We start from the raw sequence: 12,432 nt of genomic DNA, 5'->3' as shown, positions 1-12,432 counted from the left end.
TTTTTGATTTTTTTTTTTAATTTTAAAAACATGTTTTCTGATGTTTCAAAAACAAGTAGTTATAGATATACAGAAATACAGAATGATTATTGCAAATTATCAGTTTCTCAAATATCAATTTCAATTTTTGTTTGTTGGTGAATAATCAAGTTACAATGAGTTTTTAAAGTACATAAATTAGATTTGAAGTTTCTTTCAGGTGTGATGTAATCTATCTTGGAGCAAAAAAAACTTAATAACTAAGTGTTTTAAAAATTAAATTCCATATTCAAACATATCATATCAGTGAACAAACCTAGAAAGAGCATGATTTTGCATTTTTTCCCCCAATCGTATTTCCTCAACAAGGTGAAACAACCAATCAAAATTCAGAGACTGTCTCGTTATCAATCACAACTTACCTGTATGCTGCGGACGAAATTCCGAAGCAGCGACCTCCTAGAAGTTGCCTCGGAAAAGTCCAATGACAGGGCAAAGTTCTCGAGGATGGTCAACCCAACTTTTTTCTGTGACTTTTTCAAACCGGTTCACTCGAGGATGCAAAAAGCGATTTAGATTTATTTTTGAAATTCCAAAATTTTAAATTTTTAACAAACTATATGTCGTTTGTTTTTTGTTTGAGCAGAAATTTGAGAAACATAATTTTTAAATACTTAAGACTTTTTGAAAACTTCACCCACATTTCCAGTTTGGCCTGTCCGCCGTTGAAACGGCAATTTACCGTCCACCGGTCGCCGTATCAAGCGGAAAGTTTGAACTGGTTTCGGCCAGATTCCGAGTGGAGGTTTGCACTGGTCGTTGAATGATTAAAAAAGATTTTTTGGCAAACTCCGAACGCGACGACCCTGAGATAAGAAATAGCGAGCGGGCGGCGAAAGGAAGCGATCTGTGAGTGAGCTAATAAAAAAGATATGCCTACTCTAGGAGAACAGCACGTATTTTCATTAGGTATCTATTGTTGGCATATGATTGCTTTTAAATTATTATTAGCTCAGTAGCAAGTGAGCAAGCAAGTTTCTATCAAAAAGTTTGCAGAATATTTGATTAGTTGATTAGTGAGAACCATAATCTACAAAAAATCTAATCAAATTAAAATTCAAAGCCGCTTTGGCTCTTTGAATTATAAATTCTTAAATGCGTTTTCATCGGCATTCATGTTTTTTTTTTAATATTTTTGAAAAAAAAAGTTAGATGTAGTAAAAAACTACAATGCAGAATAAAACAGATGGTAGCTCAGCTTAAAAATTTGATGATTAGTATATTGCTCCTAATTGTATAAAATACGGGGTCGAGCATCTGATTTGTATATGTGAACTTGGTATATTGCATTCAATAACGGCGTGATAACTTATCGGACGTTGTGACTGGAAGCTGATATGACATATGATCGAATGAATTTTATTTAATTAATAAAGCAATACACTTTGTGCCTTAACTATGTGTGTGAATTTGTTCAAGTCCCATAAAATAATCAAATTTAAAGAAAAGGAAGAATTTCTTGCTTTTTTACACATTCCATTAAAACGGGTTTAAAATTGTAAAATGTTGAAAAAGATATGATTTACAAAATCGTATATGAAAAGAAAGCGAGAAAAAAAATCACAAAATTTCTCTCAAACATTGTAAACTTAGAGCACCCGGCAAAATTTCAAATTACGCAAGAAACTACACGCTCCATGTTCTAGTCAACAAAACACTTAGAACAAAACACAGCTGCGAAAATTTTTATTCCTCAATTTCGCCGGCACTTGGCATAAATTTATCAAGCTAAATGTGTAGGTACAAGCCACAGAAGAAAAAAAAAGAACGTCCAATTCCTCACTTGGGGTTCACGTTTTCTCTAGCACAAAGAGTAAAACTCACTAATCACACGACCACTTTCGTACAGTGACACACCACTACTTTGACGAATGCATGTATTTATATTTTTGTTGTTTTAAACTAAACCTATGTCTCATTCAATACATATCTTCAGCGGTCGTAGTTGTCGTGGGTCGCGCTATATGTAAATATGTAATAATAGCCGGCTTTTCGTGGCTGTATAAACATTTGGCATGTCAACTTCTAGTTAAGTATTTTTTCAGTTTAAAACACAAACGTTTTCATGCATAACTACAACACCAAATAAAAATAAATTTCTATAAAAAAGACTGAGAATGAAGATATCAGATTAATAATTATTAAATAATTATTAATTTTCAACACTCAAGCTTAGTTTTGAATTCGAGAGAAGGAAGTCTGATGAAAATGTGAAAGCAAGATAAAAAGAGAGCCATAATAAATACAAAGTAAAAACTATTATTAAAAGGCATCCAAACAAATACAGCTGCAAAGCAAAATAATGGAATGGTTTTTTATCTTCCGCTGGATTAATCCATGTAACAGATCATGTCCAGTTATGCATATTATTCACAACTTTGTTTTACGAACAGCTGTTTGCTGTTAGTTTTTTATTTTCATATTAGATTTATAATATTTTTATGCATTTTTTCGCTTAGATTTTTTTCAATATTTTTGGGCATACTTTTCAATCAACTTCTATTATTCCGTATTAAGAATTCATCATATTTTTCCTGTAATTATTTTGTGCTTGTTTTCACACTTTCTGCTAGATTTGACACATTTTCTTTTTTACAGTGAAGGATTTATATGCATACAAAGTTACCACCATTTTAAATGTATGCTTTGTAACTTATTCCTTCTTTATAGTTTTTATGTTTGTTTTAAATAATTGTATACATTTATTTATTTATCTTTTCATTCTGTTCAGTTTTTACATAACTTTCTTTAATTTATATTTAAAGTATATACTTTTTTATAGTTCATAAATTATATAATTTAATACATTTTTTTACCTTAAATAGTCGAAAATAGTTCTTATTTGAAACAGAATAATTCATTAACATTATGTTTATTATTTGTATACACCAATGATAATCACATTGAGTCAATGAATCGTTTGAATAAAAAAATATTGAAAAGTATAACTTTTCCTAACATCCATTTCAGTGCTGAAAAGTAGAACTTTTCAGCATTTGTTTTGGAAAAAGTTACTATTCGATTCTGTTATTTTTGGTACAGAAAAGTAGGCTTTTTCGTCGTTCTAGAATGACAGGAAAAGTAAGTAGTCTTACGACGGAATTGCAAAAAAGATTTTTTCAATAATTTGTTAAATGTTCTAAAATGTTGTTTCTCGGATAAAGTTGTCAATTTCAATGTTTTTTTTTGTGATTAGTAAGGGAAATTCTCGTATGTTTGACAGGTTAAGCACTTGCTCCTAACTCCAAACACTGAGGCTAGGAACTCCCAGAAAAATTTTGAGCCCGATCCTAGAACTTTTTTTCGGTTTATGCTCTTTTCAAATGGAATTGCTGTACAAGTATATTGTATTATTTGTATAATAAATATAAACATAAATTGATTAAGAATTTTATTTTCCTCAATCGCATTCACATGGAGACAATGATCTTAGTGAGTTGCAGACTGGATCTCGTCATGTATATTATGAAAAAAGAAATAACAACAATATTTCGGTATTTTTTCATATTTGTTTTACATATCCTAACGAATAGTAAATTTTCTGGATTTTTTCACAAATTTAAAATAATATAATGAAATATTTTGGCACAGTCCAAAATCGATTACTCGTCATATTGACTATCCAAATAATAAAATAAACGGATATTCGAATCAAGAACAAAAGATTTTTTTTAATTGCTTTTTAAATTAAATTTCATGTATATTGAGATTTTTTATTATTATAGACATTTTACCACTTTTGTGGCATTCATGTCTTAACATTGAGAATATAGTATGTAATGTTTTTAATTGCGCAAAATCTTTGATGCATTTTAATCGAAAATCCGATGACGCCATTCAATTTTCTTTAAAAAAGCAGTTGAGTTTTGCTCTTTATTTTATTTTTTTGTTTAAATGATAGCCACTTTTTTTTAAAAAAAGAGAGGTTTTTTGGAATAGTGGCGAAAGTCGCAAAACTTTGCAGCGGTGCCAAAAAAGAAGGGGTGGTCCAAATTTGCTGAAATTCAAGATTCTTAAACGTTTTGATATTATAAACAGCTCCGCCAAATTTGAGCATGATCTGAAAAATTCGAATTTTCGATTCGAAGTGGTGAAATGACACTAATTTATGTTTTCTTGTAATATGGTCAACTTCGGCTAATTGATGAGCTTGTCCAGATCGGCACAGCATAAAGCATAGCAGGTCTGAAAATTTGTTTATAAAAAAACATCTTTTACCAAACGTGTAACGTTCTTTTCCCCTATGCTTCAATAACAACCCCCAAAATTCCTTCTGTAAGCTCTGAGTACGTGTCTGCTTTTACTTCTACACCTTCTATACCCAAAACTACTCACACGCACAGATCAAACTCACTCCAAACCCCCAAAATCCATTTCTTTCCCCCACAGTCCACACACAACCGCCCCATTCTACCACTTTTCGCCGGCACCGTCTCTCTCTTCATTTCTCTCCAAACCCACCTCCCCAAACCCCATTCCTAAAACCCAAACCCAAACACTAACACTCACTCCGCCGACGTTTTCGACCGGCCTCTGCTGTGTTTACATATTGTGCGGATTCTCGCACGCTGCCTTCTGCTGGTGTGTTTTCAAGAAACTGCGTCGTAGCAAAACCCTCTGCTGCTGAAAACAAACGCTTCTCTCCTTCTCCTAACCTTACTCGCCTTTTTTCTCTTCTTTATCCTCGCTCTCTGCACCGAAGTTCCAGAACTGCACCCAGGGATGCTATACGGAACCATGAACCAATTGCTGAACCACGTGAAACGTTTTGGCAAATTGGTCTAAATTGATGCTGCGAAGTGTTAGCACTAACACCAACAATGCCTAGTCGTGCCATAATTAATTGATGCTAGAAATCGGAGGTGTGACTTGCCGGCTAGGCCGGCTACACCGTCGGAGCCGGTTCCTCAAGGACACGCCTCCCGTCCAACCGGTGCAAATCGGCACTTTCCCTCCAGCCTGCCACGGTTAGATAACGATTTGACGTATCGCCATAATGGCGTCGCCGCTATAAAACAGCAGCGGCGCCTACTGAGTTCAGCCCTGCCTCTGCTAGACCTGTGTGCGACTCCTCCAACACAGGCTCAGCTCTCGCGGCTTGGGTCGTATGTTTTTGTGGCGCTGTTTGTTGTTGTTTTCGTGCGGCTTTAAATTGCGGCTCGAACCACGTCGGAACTTTAGTCAGTGCCAGCATTTCAGACCGTTACGACAGCTTAGCGAGCGTGTTCTTCCGAACTCCCAGCCCCGAGCAGCCTCGTGTTCCGGAAGAAAGTTTCTACACTGCCGATAAGGGAAAAGCTAATCAAGAGTGAAACGCGCCTGGTTCTGGTTCCACCATTTAGTGAAAGTGTGTATTCTTTAGTCGTGAGCAATCGCCGCAACAGTATAATTAGTACAAAAATCTTCCGTTTTTGCGAAGAAGTACCTGACAGAAGAACGTTACTAAGTTACCAAAGTGGAAAAAAAAACTAAGTAAATATCACAAAATGTCAGCATCACCGATTGCACGCCAAGCCGCGATGACCATTCCGTCCCGGAAGGTCCTCATCCATGACGCCTCCGACCTGCCAGATCTGTACTCGTCCACCCCCGGAGGAACCCTCTACTCGACCACTCCAGGAGGTAATTTAATCGCACAAATACAGAGCAGAGCTCGCAAAAAAAAACTCATAAAAACTCAAGGGCGTGAAGAAGAAGAGGAAGATGGCATCCAAATTTGTCCTTCCGGCGAGGTGCTGAAAGTTACGACGCAGTAGGCCGCGAACGCATGTGCCGCATGGCGCCAAGCCCTTTTTATGGCATGACGGTGCGTGCTATAAAATTTAATTCTATGCATAAAACAGCAAGCGGCGTGACCAATTTCCGCATTTTCGTGCCAATTATGAAGTCGGGACCACGTGCTAGAGCACCGAAACTCAAATTTCAACTTGCGGAAAGTTATTTTTGGCAAGCTGTAAAGGCAACAGAACAGAAGCAGAAGAAATTTGCCGGGCTAGAACAGCGGACAAAGACCCGCGGCGAATCACTCTGGGCGATAAGTGGCGAAGCAATCAGTAGATCGAAGCGGTTGACTGAGCACAATTCGCGGAGTGTCGCGTCCATATAGAGTCTAGCTTTTATGGAAGTTGCGAACTCGTCCCGCGAACCGGTTTATTAGCATTTTTTTTCTTCTTTCTCGGGGGCGCTCACAGGAAAGTGGACGGTTTTGAATATTATATTGACTCTCTTTGTTGATCGCTCGGAAAGAAAAGATGACGGGCCTGTTGTGAAACTGGATTGATCCGACTGATCATCGGGTTCGAACGGGATCGTCCTTTGGGTTTATGGTTTTGATGGCGTGCTATAAAAATGCCAACGTGAATGTTTTGCTTTGTTTGCTTGTTTTGTGTTACTAAACAGCTGAAAAAACGTCAGAAAAATGTAAATACTAGAACTGAGTCGCAGAGTAAACTTGCATTATATCAGCACCTGGTAGTTTGATATCTACATGGCATCATTTATATAAAATTCAATCCCATTTGTTTACTTTATTGAATGCTGAATTTTCGTTCGAAATACTAATACAAAGCCCTAGTTTTAGTCAAATTACACGTTCCCTAATATTAATAGCTTCATTTTCACAAGCAAACAAAACTTATAGGGAAAGTAGTTTGACAATGATTTCTGTTCAATAATTTTTGGCATTTCAGAATTTGACATCTAGATAAGAGAAGCGTATATGATACATACCATGCACCTCTAAATGCTTTTTTTTATTATTTCCGATTTTAAATGACAGTTTGTCAGTTTTGAAATCGATTTTGTTTACATTAAACTCGGTTTATTTACACTGTGATACCAGATAAGTTTACATCGTTCACACCCTAATATCGGTGACAAGGCTGCAGCAAATGAAGTGATTGACCATGAGTAGTTTGTTGTTATCAACAGGCTCTGATAAGACTTATGTAACTTGGAAGGCGTTGTTCTACACGACGTTGATATGCTTGTTTACTTTTAAGATATCAACAGGGCACCACTGTTTTTGTTTACTACTTAAATTGCTGTCACTGAAAAAGTAGAGCTTAATAAACATTGTTTATGAGATTAAGTAAGTTTAAGGTCTTATCAAACTAGAGCCAAAATACAGTCCAGACTTGATTATCCGAAGCCTCGATTATCCGAAGTTTCGATTATCCGAAGTTCGATTATCCGAAAGTTTGTATGAGACTTCGGATAATCAAATCACGATTAAAAAAATCGTTTTCTTATTTTTTAATTTGATTGTTTTTAACATAAATTTTGAGTTCTACGACCCCATTTAAGTCAAATTTAAAAAATAAAATGCATTTTTTTCAAAACTGCACCACCGCCATTTTGGCCGCCATCTTGGATTTAAAAATTCTAAATCATTTTAGCGTAGTTTAGGGGTCATACCTAAGCTCGACAAACAAAAATAAGACAACGAAAAAAAAATATTTTTTTGTAATTCGATTATCCGAAGTTTCGATTATCCGAAGTGAAATTCGAGTCTGGACTGTCTAGAACACTGACAGCTGTCAAAACGTGGATTTAAAAGGAATTGTCAGAAGCTATTTTAAATAAAGATATATTATTCAATTTTCTAGAGGAATATGTAAATTTGACATATTTTTCGCAAAATAAGAATAAATTGTTAGAATTGGATATTCAATATGGCCAATATGGAGACAGTAGCATTGAAAATGTTACCTTGTGATTAGATTAGAGGTCTTTCAAAATTCATCGGAAAATCGAAACTATTCAAAATCACATCCTGTCCAAACACCGATAGCGTCAACAACATGTCCAACTATGCCAAGTCAAACTATTACCATATTCATTGCAGAACAAACAGCTCAAGGTACAAATACACCGACTTCGAGCTCGAATAAGACATCCGTTTTTATTTATTCTGCATTTTTATTCACACACTCCCAGTCAATGGCCGACCGACCTGCGAGTGAAAAGCCGGTGCAAATTTTAATGGCAAATTATTTATTTGAACTAGCCAAGGACAAACGCACTTATCTTATCTTGGCAAATTTGGCGACCGAAACCTTTGACAACGCACATTTCATTGGGTGAGTTTGATCCCACAAAAAGAAAAAGAAAAAATGGCGTGTTCGAGTTCGAGGTTATGTCAGCATGTGGTGCGGTTTAGAGGACACCACACGCTTGAGTTACGCAACAAAAGGTATTCTTCAGACTGGTGGACGACTTTTGCTGACCACCAACCCGTGTTCGAAAAATATAGGTGAAACGTCGCTTCAACGACAATACACGTTGATTTTAAAAATAGTCCTTTCCCTGACGAGAAAACAACGAACAAAGTAAAGCAATACACTTGTCGGACTTCAAAGTGGACAGGACCATAGATTTGTGGACGAAAAACGTTGTTTTGGTTTACAATTTATGGAACATGAGCGCCGCCATGCGGCCGTTTTGAGAAACGTAAGCTGTCAAATCGCTACCTTAGAATTACATAGAATTTAATTATTCCTAACATCTGTTCCTCAATGACTTGTACTGCTTCAGTGAAAGTGTTCGCCGGTTCAGGCGGGTCAAATTTCGTTTCAAAGAACGGCAACCCTTGCGCGTTGTGGCCAAAAATAAAACCAAAACGAGATCAACAAAAAAAAAGAGTTTGTTTTCATTTTGCGGCTGCGCCATCCATACGGCACATCCGGTGCAGTTTAATTCACGTAAATAAATTACGTATCCGTACAATGTGTTGACGATGATGTAAAGTGTTATAAAATTAAACCGACCAGACTTGGTCTGCCAGCATCGGGACGTCAATCAGACTGGCTGTCGTCGCGGCCATCTGGCAGTAGAAAGGAGTACCATTTCAGATCAACAATCAGAAAATTGTCAATTTACAAATATTTATTTTGAGAATATCTGCTTGTCTAGGAACATGACATTTTCGTGCAAATTTGAAATAATTTTGAATCCCACTCGATGATTTTGAAACAACGTGATAAAGTCTGCACTCGTCCCATTCTTATCGGTCATTTTGTTGCCAAAAAAGAAATTATTCTGCCTTTGCTGATTGTGATTGCTTCTTTGCAATTTTTGTAACAAATTGATGCTGACGCAAGGTCAAAAATCTACGTCATTTTATGTGAATTATGTAAATAAGACGCGTCATACTTTCACTGCACGTGTTTAGTTCAATGATCTGCCGCCAGAGTAATTGTGGCGCTTGTAGCGAAGCTTATGTTTTTTGAAGTTATGTTTCTAATCTCGATTATTTAAATTTAACTCAAAATTACAAAAAATCTTTCTGCTTATTTATTACAAATAAAAAAAACTAATAAAATACGGAACTGCAAAACTCTAATCCAACGTTGACCTCCTTAGAGTCCAATTTCAAAATTGATAACTCTTATCACACTCGCCTTATCGTGCCATATTTCAAACGATGGAACAAAACCGCCTAATCTAATCCGAACTTTTTTCTCTATTAATCCCCAGGCACCCGCATCGTCTACGAACGGGCCTTCCTGATGAATCTGAAGAACTCGCCGCTCGCGCGCCGCCGACCAACCTGAACAATCTACCTCACAACATCCTGCGGAACAGCCCGACCGCAAACCGCCAGCAGCAGCATGTTCCGCAGGCTAAGAAGCAACCGAACGCGCAGCCCAAGTTCGACGAGCACCAGGAACAGTTCGACATGGACCTGTAGAAGGGGCGGGCCCTTCTTTATTTTTATTTTTTCGTTGAATTAATTTCGTGTTTTAAATGCTAAGGTTATCGTTCGCGAAAGATATAAACTTTATAAGTTTATCCTACTGTATCGTTTGTAAGTTATGTAAATTTAAAAAAGAAGCTGCTTTGCAACAACCACACACAACAACAACTGCAAATCTGACCACCCCCTTGGGAAGCAAAAAGGGAACATCCAGTGCGAAGACTGCGTTAATCAAATTTGAGTTCATTTTCCAATAAGTCACCAACATTTTACTGTAAAATTATGTCAACCTTCCTTCAACCAGAACATCAGAAAAGTCGAAAATCTTGTTTTCTTGTGATAACAATGGGATGCCCCGAACGGCGTCTACCTTTAATATTAGCTTTTTTTTCATTTTTTTGTTCAAGAGCAAATCAATGATGTGTTCTGTGAGGACACCTAACCGATTAAGTATCAAGAAAAAAATACAACTCTACCTAGATTGTAGGCGTGAAAAGAAGAGCAATGTTTGGTGTAGTGACACTTTTTCTCGTAAAGATTAAATTTTCTTTTCTAAAAAAAAGTTTGTAACCCCATAGGGAATATTTTCGCCTGTATTGAACTACACCGTTTTTGGACACCACCCTAACTAGCAGCGTTGGATAGAGATGATAAACGGAGCGGTAAGCCCTCCAGTGTTTGTAATGTAATTCAGTCAGTTTGTAAAAGCACGATGCAATGATATTTTAATGTTAATGCTACTTCCAATAATAAAAAAAAAATCAAAACCAAAGTTAAAATTCGAGATCGTTTAATTCCGAACAGTCCATTTACTAGATTGATGTTTACTCAGAGACAAAACAAGACTTAGTGGTTTATTGACTTTATTTTAAAAAAAATCCCAACTAAACGAATCATCTTTTCGGTAAACTGAAAACAGTAGGCTTGGCCATTGAAAACGAACATGTAATCAACTGCTGTACTGCCCATGTTCACATAAATGTTCCATATGCAAAAACAGCAAGCTGAGAAAAACGCATTTGAAGTTTGTCTCATACATAAGGCTATGTGTTAAGTTTTCGCGAAAAAACTGGATTTCCTCCTGATTTCTAGAACAAAGTACTGGATGTTATAGGCTCTTTTGAAAGAGCACACGATTTTGAACCAAACTGCTTCAAAAACTCGAAATCGATGAAAATGCATATGGGACATTTATGCGATCAGGGGCAGTGTAAGGCTAACGAAAACGTCACCTTCCAAAATTGGCTCGGCAACGTTTTAAAAATAAGGGGCCGTATCGGCCCACCGTCACGAGATGTCGAAAATTTGATTCGTGATCAGAGATTAAAATTACCCTCTAGGACAAACTTTTAAGCAGATACAAGAGGCGTCGGGTCAACTGCTAAATGAGTTTGAGGTAAATGACCAAATTCCTATTCGAAACTAGGTCCGAAGGTTTGAAACTGTGTGACAATCCAAACCTCTTTCTACACCTAAGCTACCATCCACCCCGGAATTCGAACTAACGACCATTGGATTGCGAGTCAAACTGCCGCCCAGCGACTTTACCGTGACAGGACCCTGTAGAGTCGCAACCGGAACTCCTTGAGACACGACGTTCCGGACGCCGCACCATCGCTGCCGATCATTAACCTCCCAACCACCCACTGACCTCTTGTCCGCTTCCGTCGTGTCCTGTTCCGGACTCCGCAGACCGGTTCCAGCTCAATTCAATCTCACTCGCACTTTCACGCCAAACGTTCACTCTCAACTGTCCACAGCATTACGTAAACACGCGCCACTTTTCTTTCGCTGTCAAAACCAAGTACACTCAAACCCCGATGGTTTGACACCAACTGATGTCACTTTTTAGTTTGACACCCCTTTTACACGGAGTTCACACACTACCATACGTTTCTTTTGATAGTGTGCTTGAGCGCAGTGTAAAAAGTGACAGTTCGTCACTTTTTAATTTGACTTTGACCAACCAACGGGGTACAAACTAAAAACATTGCTTAATCCACCTTCAGGTGATTGGTGCCATCCTCACATTCATATAGTGAATATCTTCATCCAGAATTGCATCATTCCCCCTTAACATGTTTAACAAATTAAGCTAAAATACTCATTTCTTTCGATAATCCTATCAGATTCAGATCTTCAATCCTTTTGGCTCATCGGTAAGGTCTATTGATAACTTATCCAACGATAGTGCGCATGATAGATCCGGACAACGTTTTCATCAAAATATCTGAGATCCGGCCTCTAAAAAGTGTATAAACAACATTAAAGTCCATATAACTTTTGATATGTGTCGTGATCGGGGACTTTCTTTTATAATAAAAACACAGATATTGACAGATATGAATATTGATCAGATCAAATCTAATCTCGTCTAAAAAAAAGTCACCGGGGCCGACTGGGATCGAACCCAGGCCAGCTGGAGTGAGAGGCAGCCACGCTTACCACTACACCACCATCCCCGACGGTCCATCCTGGCATCGAAAAATAAAACACACGTACTTAATCGCGTTATCTTCCGAAAATCCCGAGAAAATTTTGCTCCTCGTCCTCACTTTTTCCTCACTGCCCACAATCCCCTATAATAGATTTGTTAAGCTCTCTCTACACTTCCACAGAATGCAATTGGAAACGAACCTCATCCGCCTGACAGTCTAGCAGTAATTTTTTGATAGGGCTTAACATTGATTTTGGCT

At 37.4% G+C, this 12,432-nt stretch overlaps 1 protein-coding gene across 1 annotated transcript; it reads left to right on the top strand.

Moving 5' to 3' along the window:
- The first annotated feature begins 5,154 nt into the window (after positions 1-5,154).
- Positions 5,155-10,515, top strand: LOC6036359 (eukaryotic translation initiation factor 4E-binding protein 3-like). Its single transcript, XM_001846366.2, is given in 3 exon segments — positions 5,155-5,661; positions 9,517-9,573; positions 9,576-10,515. Coding segments are annotated over 3 exon segments (348 nt in total). The 5' UTR covers positions 5,155-5,525; the 3' UTR covers positions 9,731-10,515.
- Positions 10,516-12,432: the final 1,917 nt, after the last annotated feature.

This window comes from Culex quinquefasciatus, chromosome 2 (genome assembly GCF_015732765.1).
Source record: "Culex quinquefasciatus strain JHB chromosome 2, VPISU_Cqui_1.0_pri_paternal, whole genome shotgun sequence".
In the NCBI taxonomy this organism is placed as follows: Eukaryota; Metazoa; Arthropoda; class Insecta; order Diptera; family Culicidae; genus Culex; species Culex quinquefasciatus.
The sequence above is the reverse complement of the archived record's forward strand: the minus strand, read 5'-3'. Positions and strand labels throughout refer to the sequence as shown.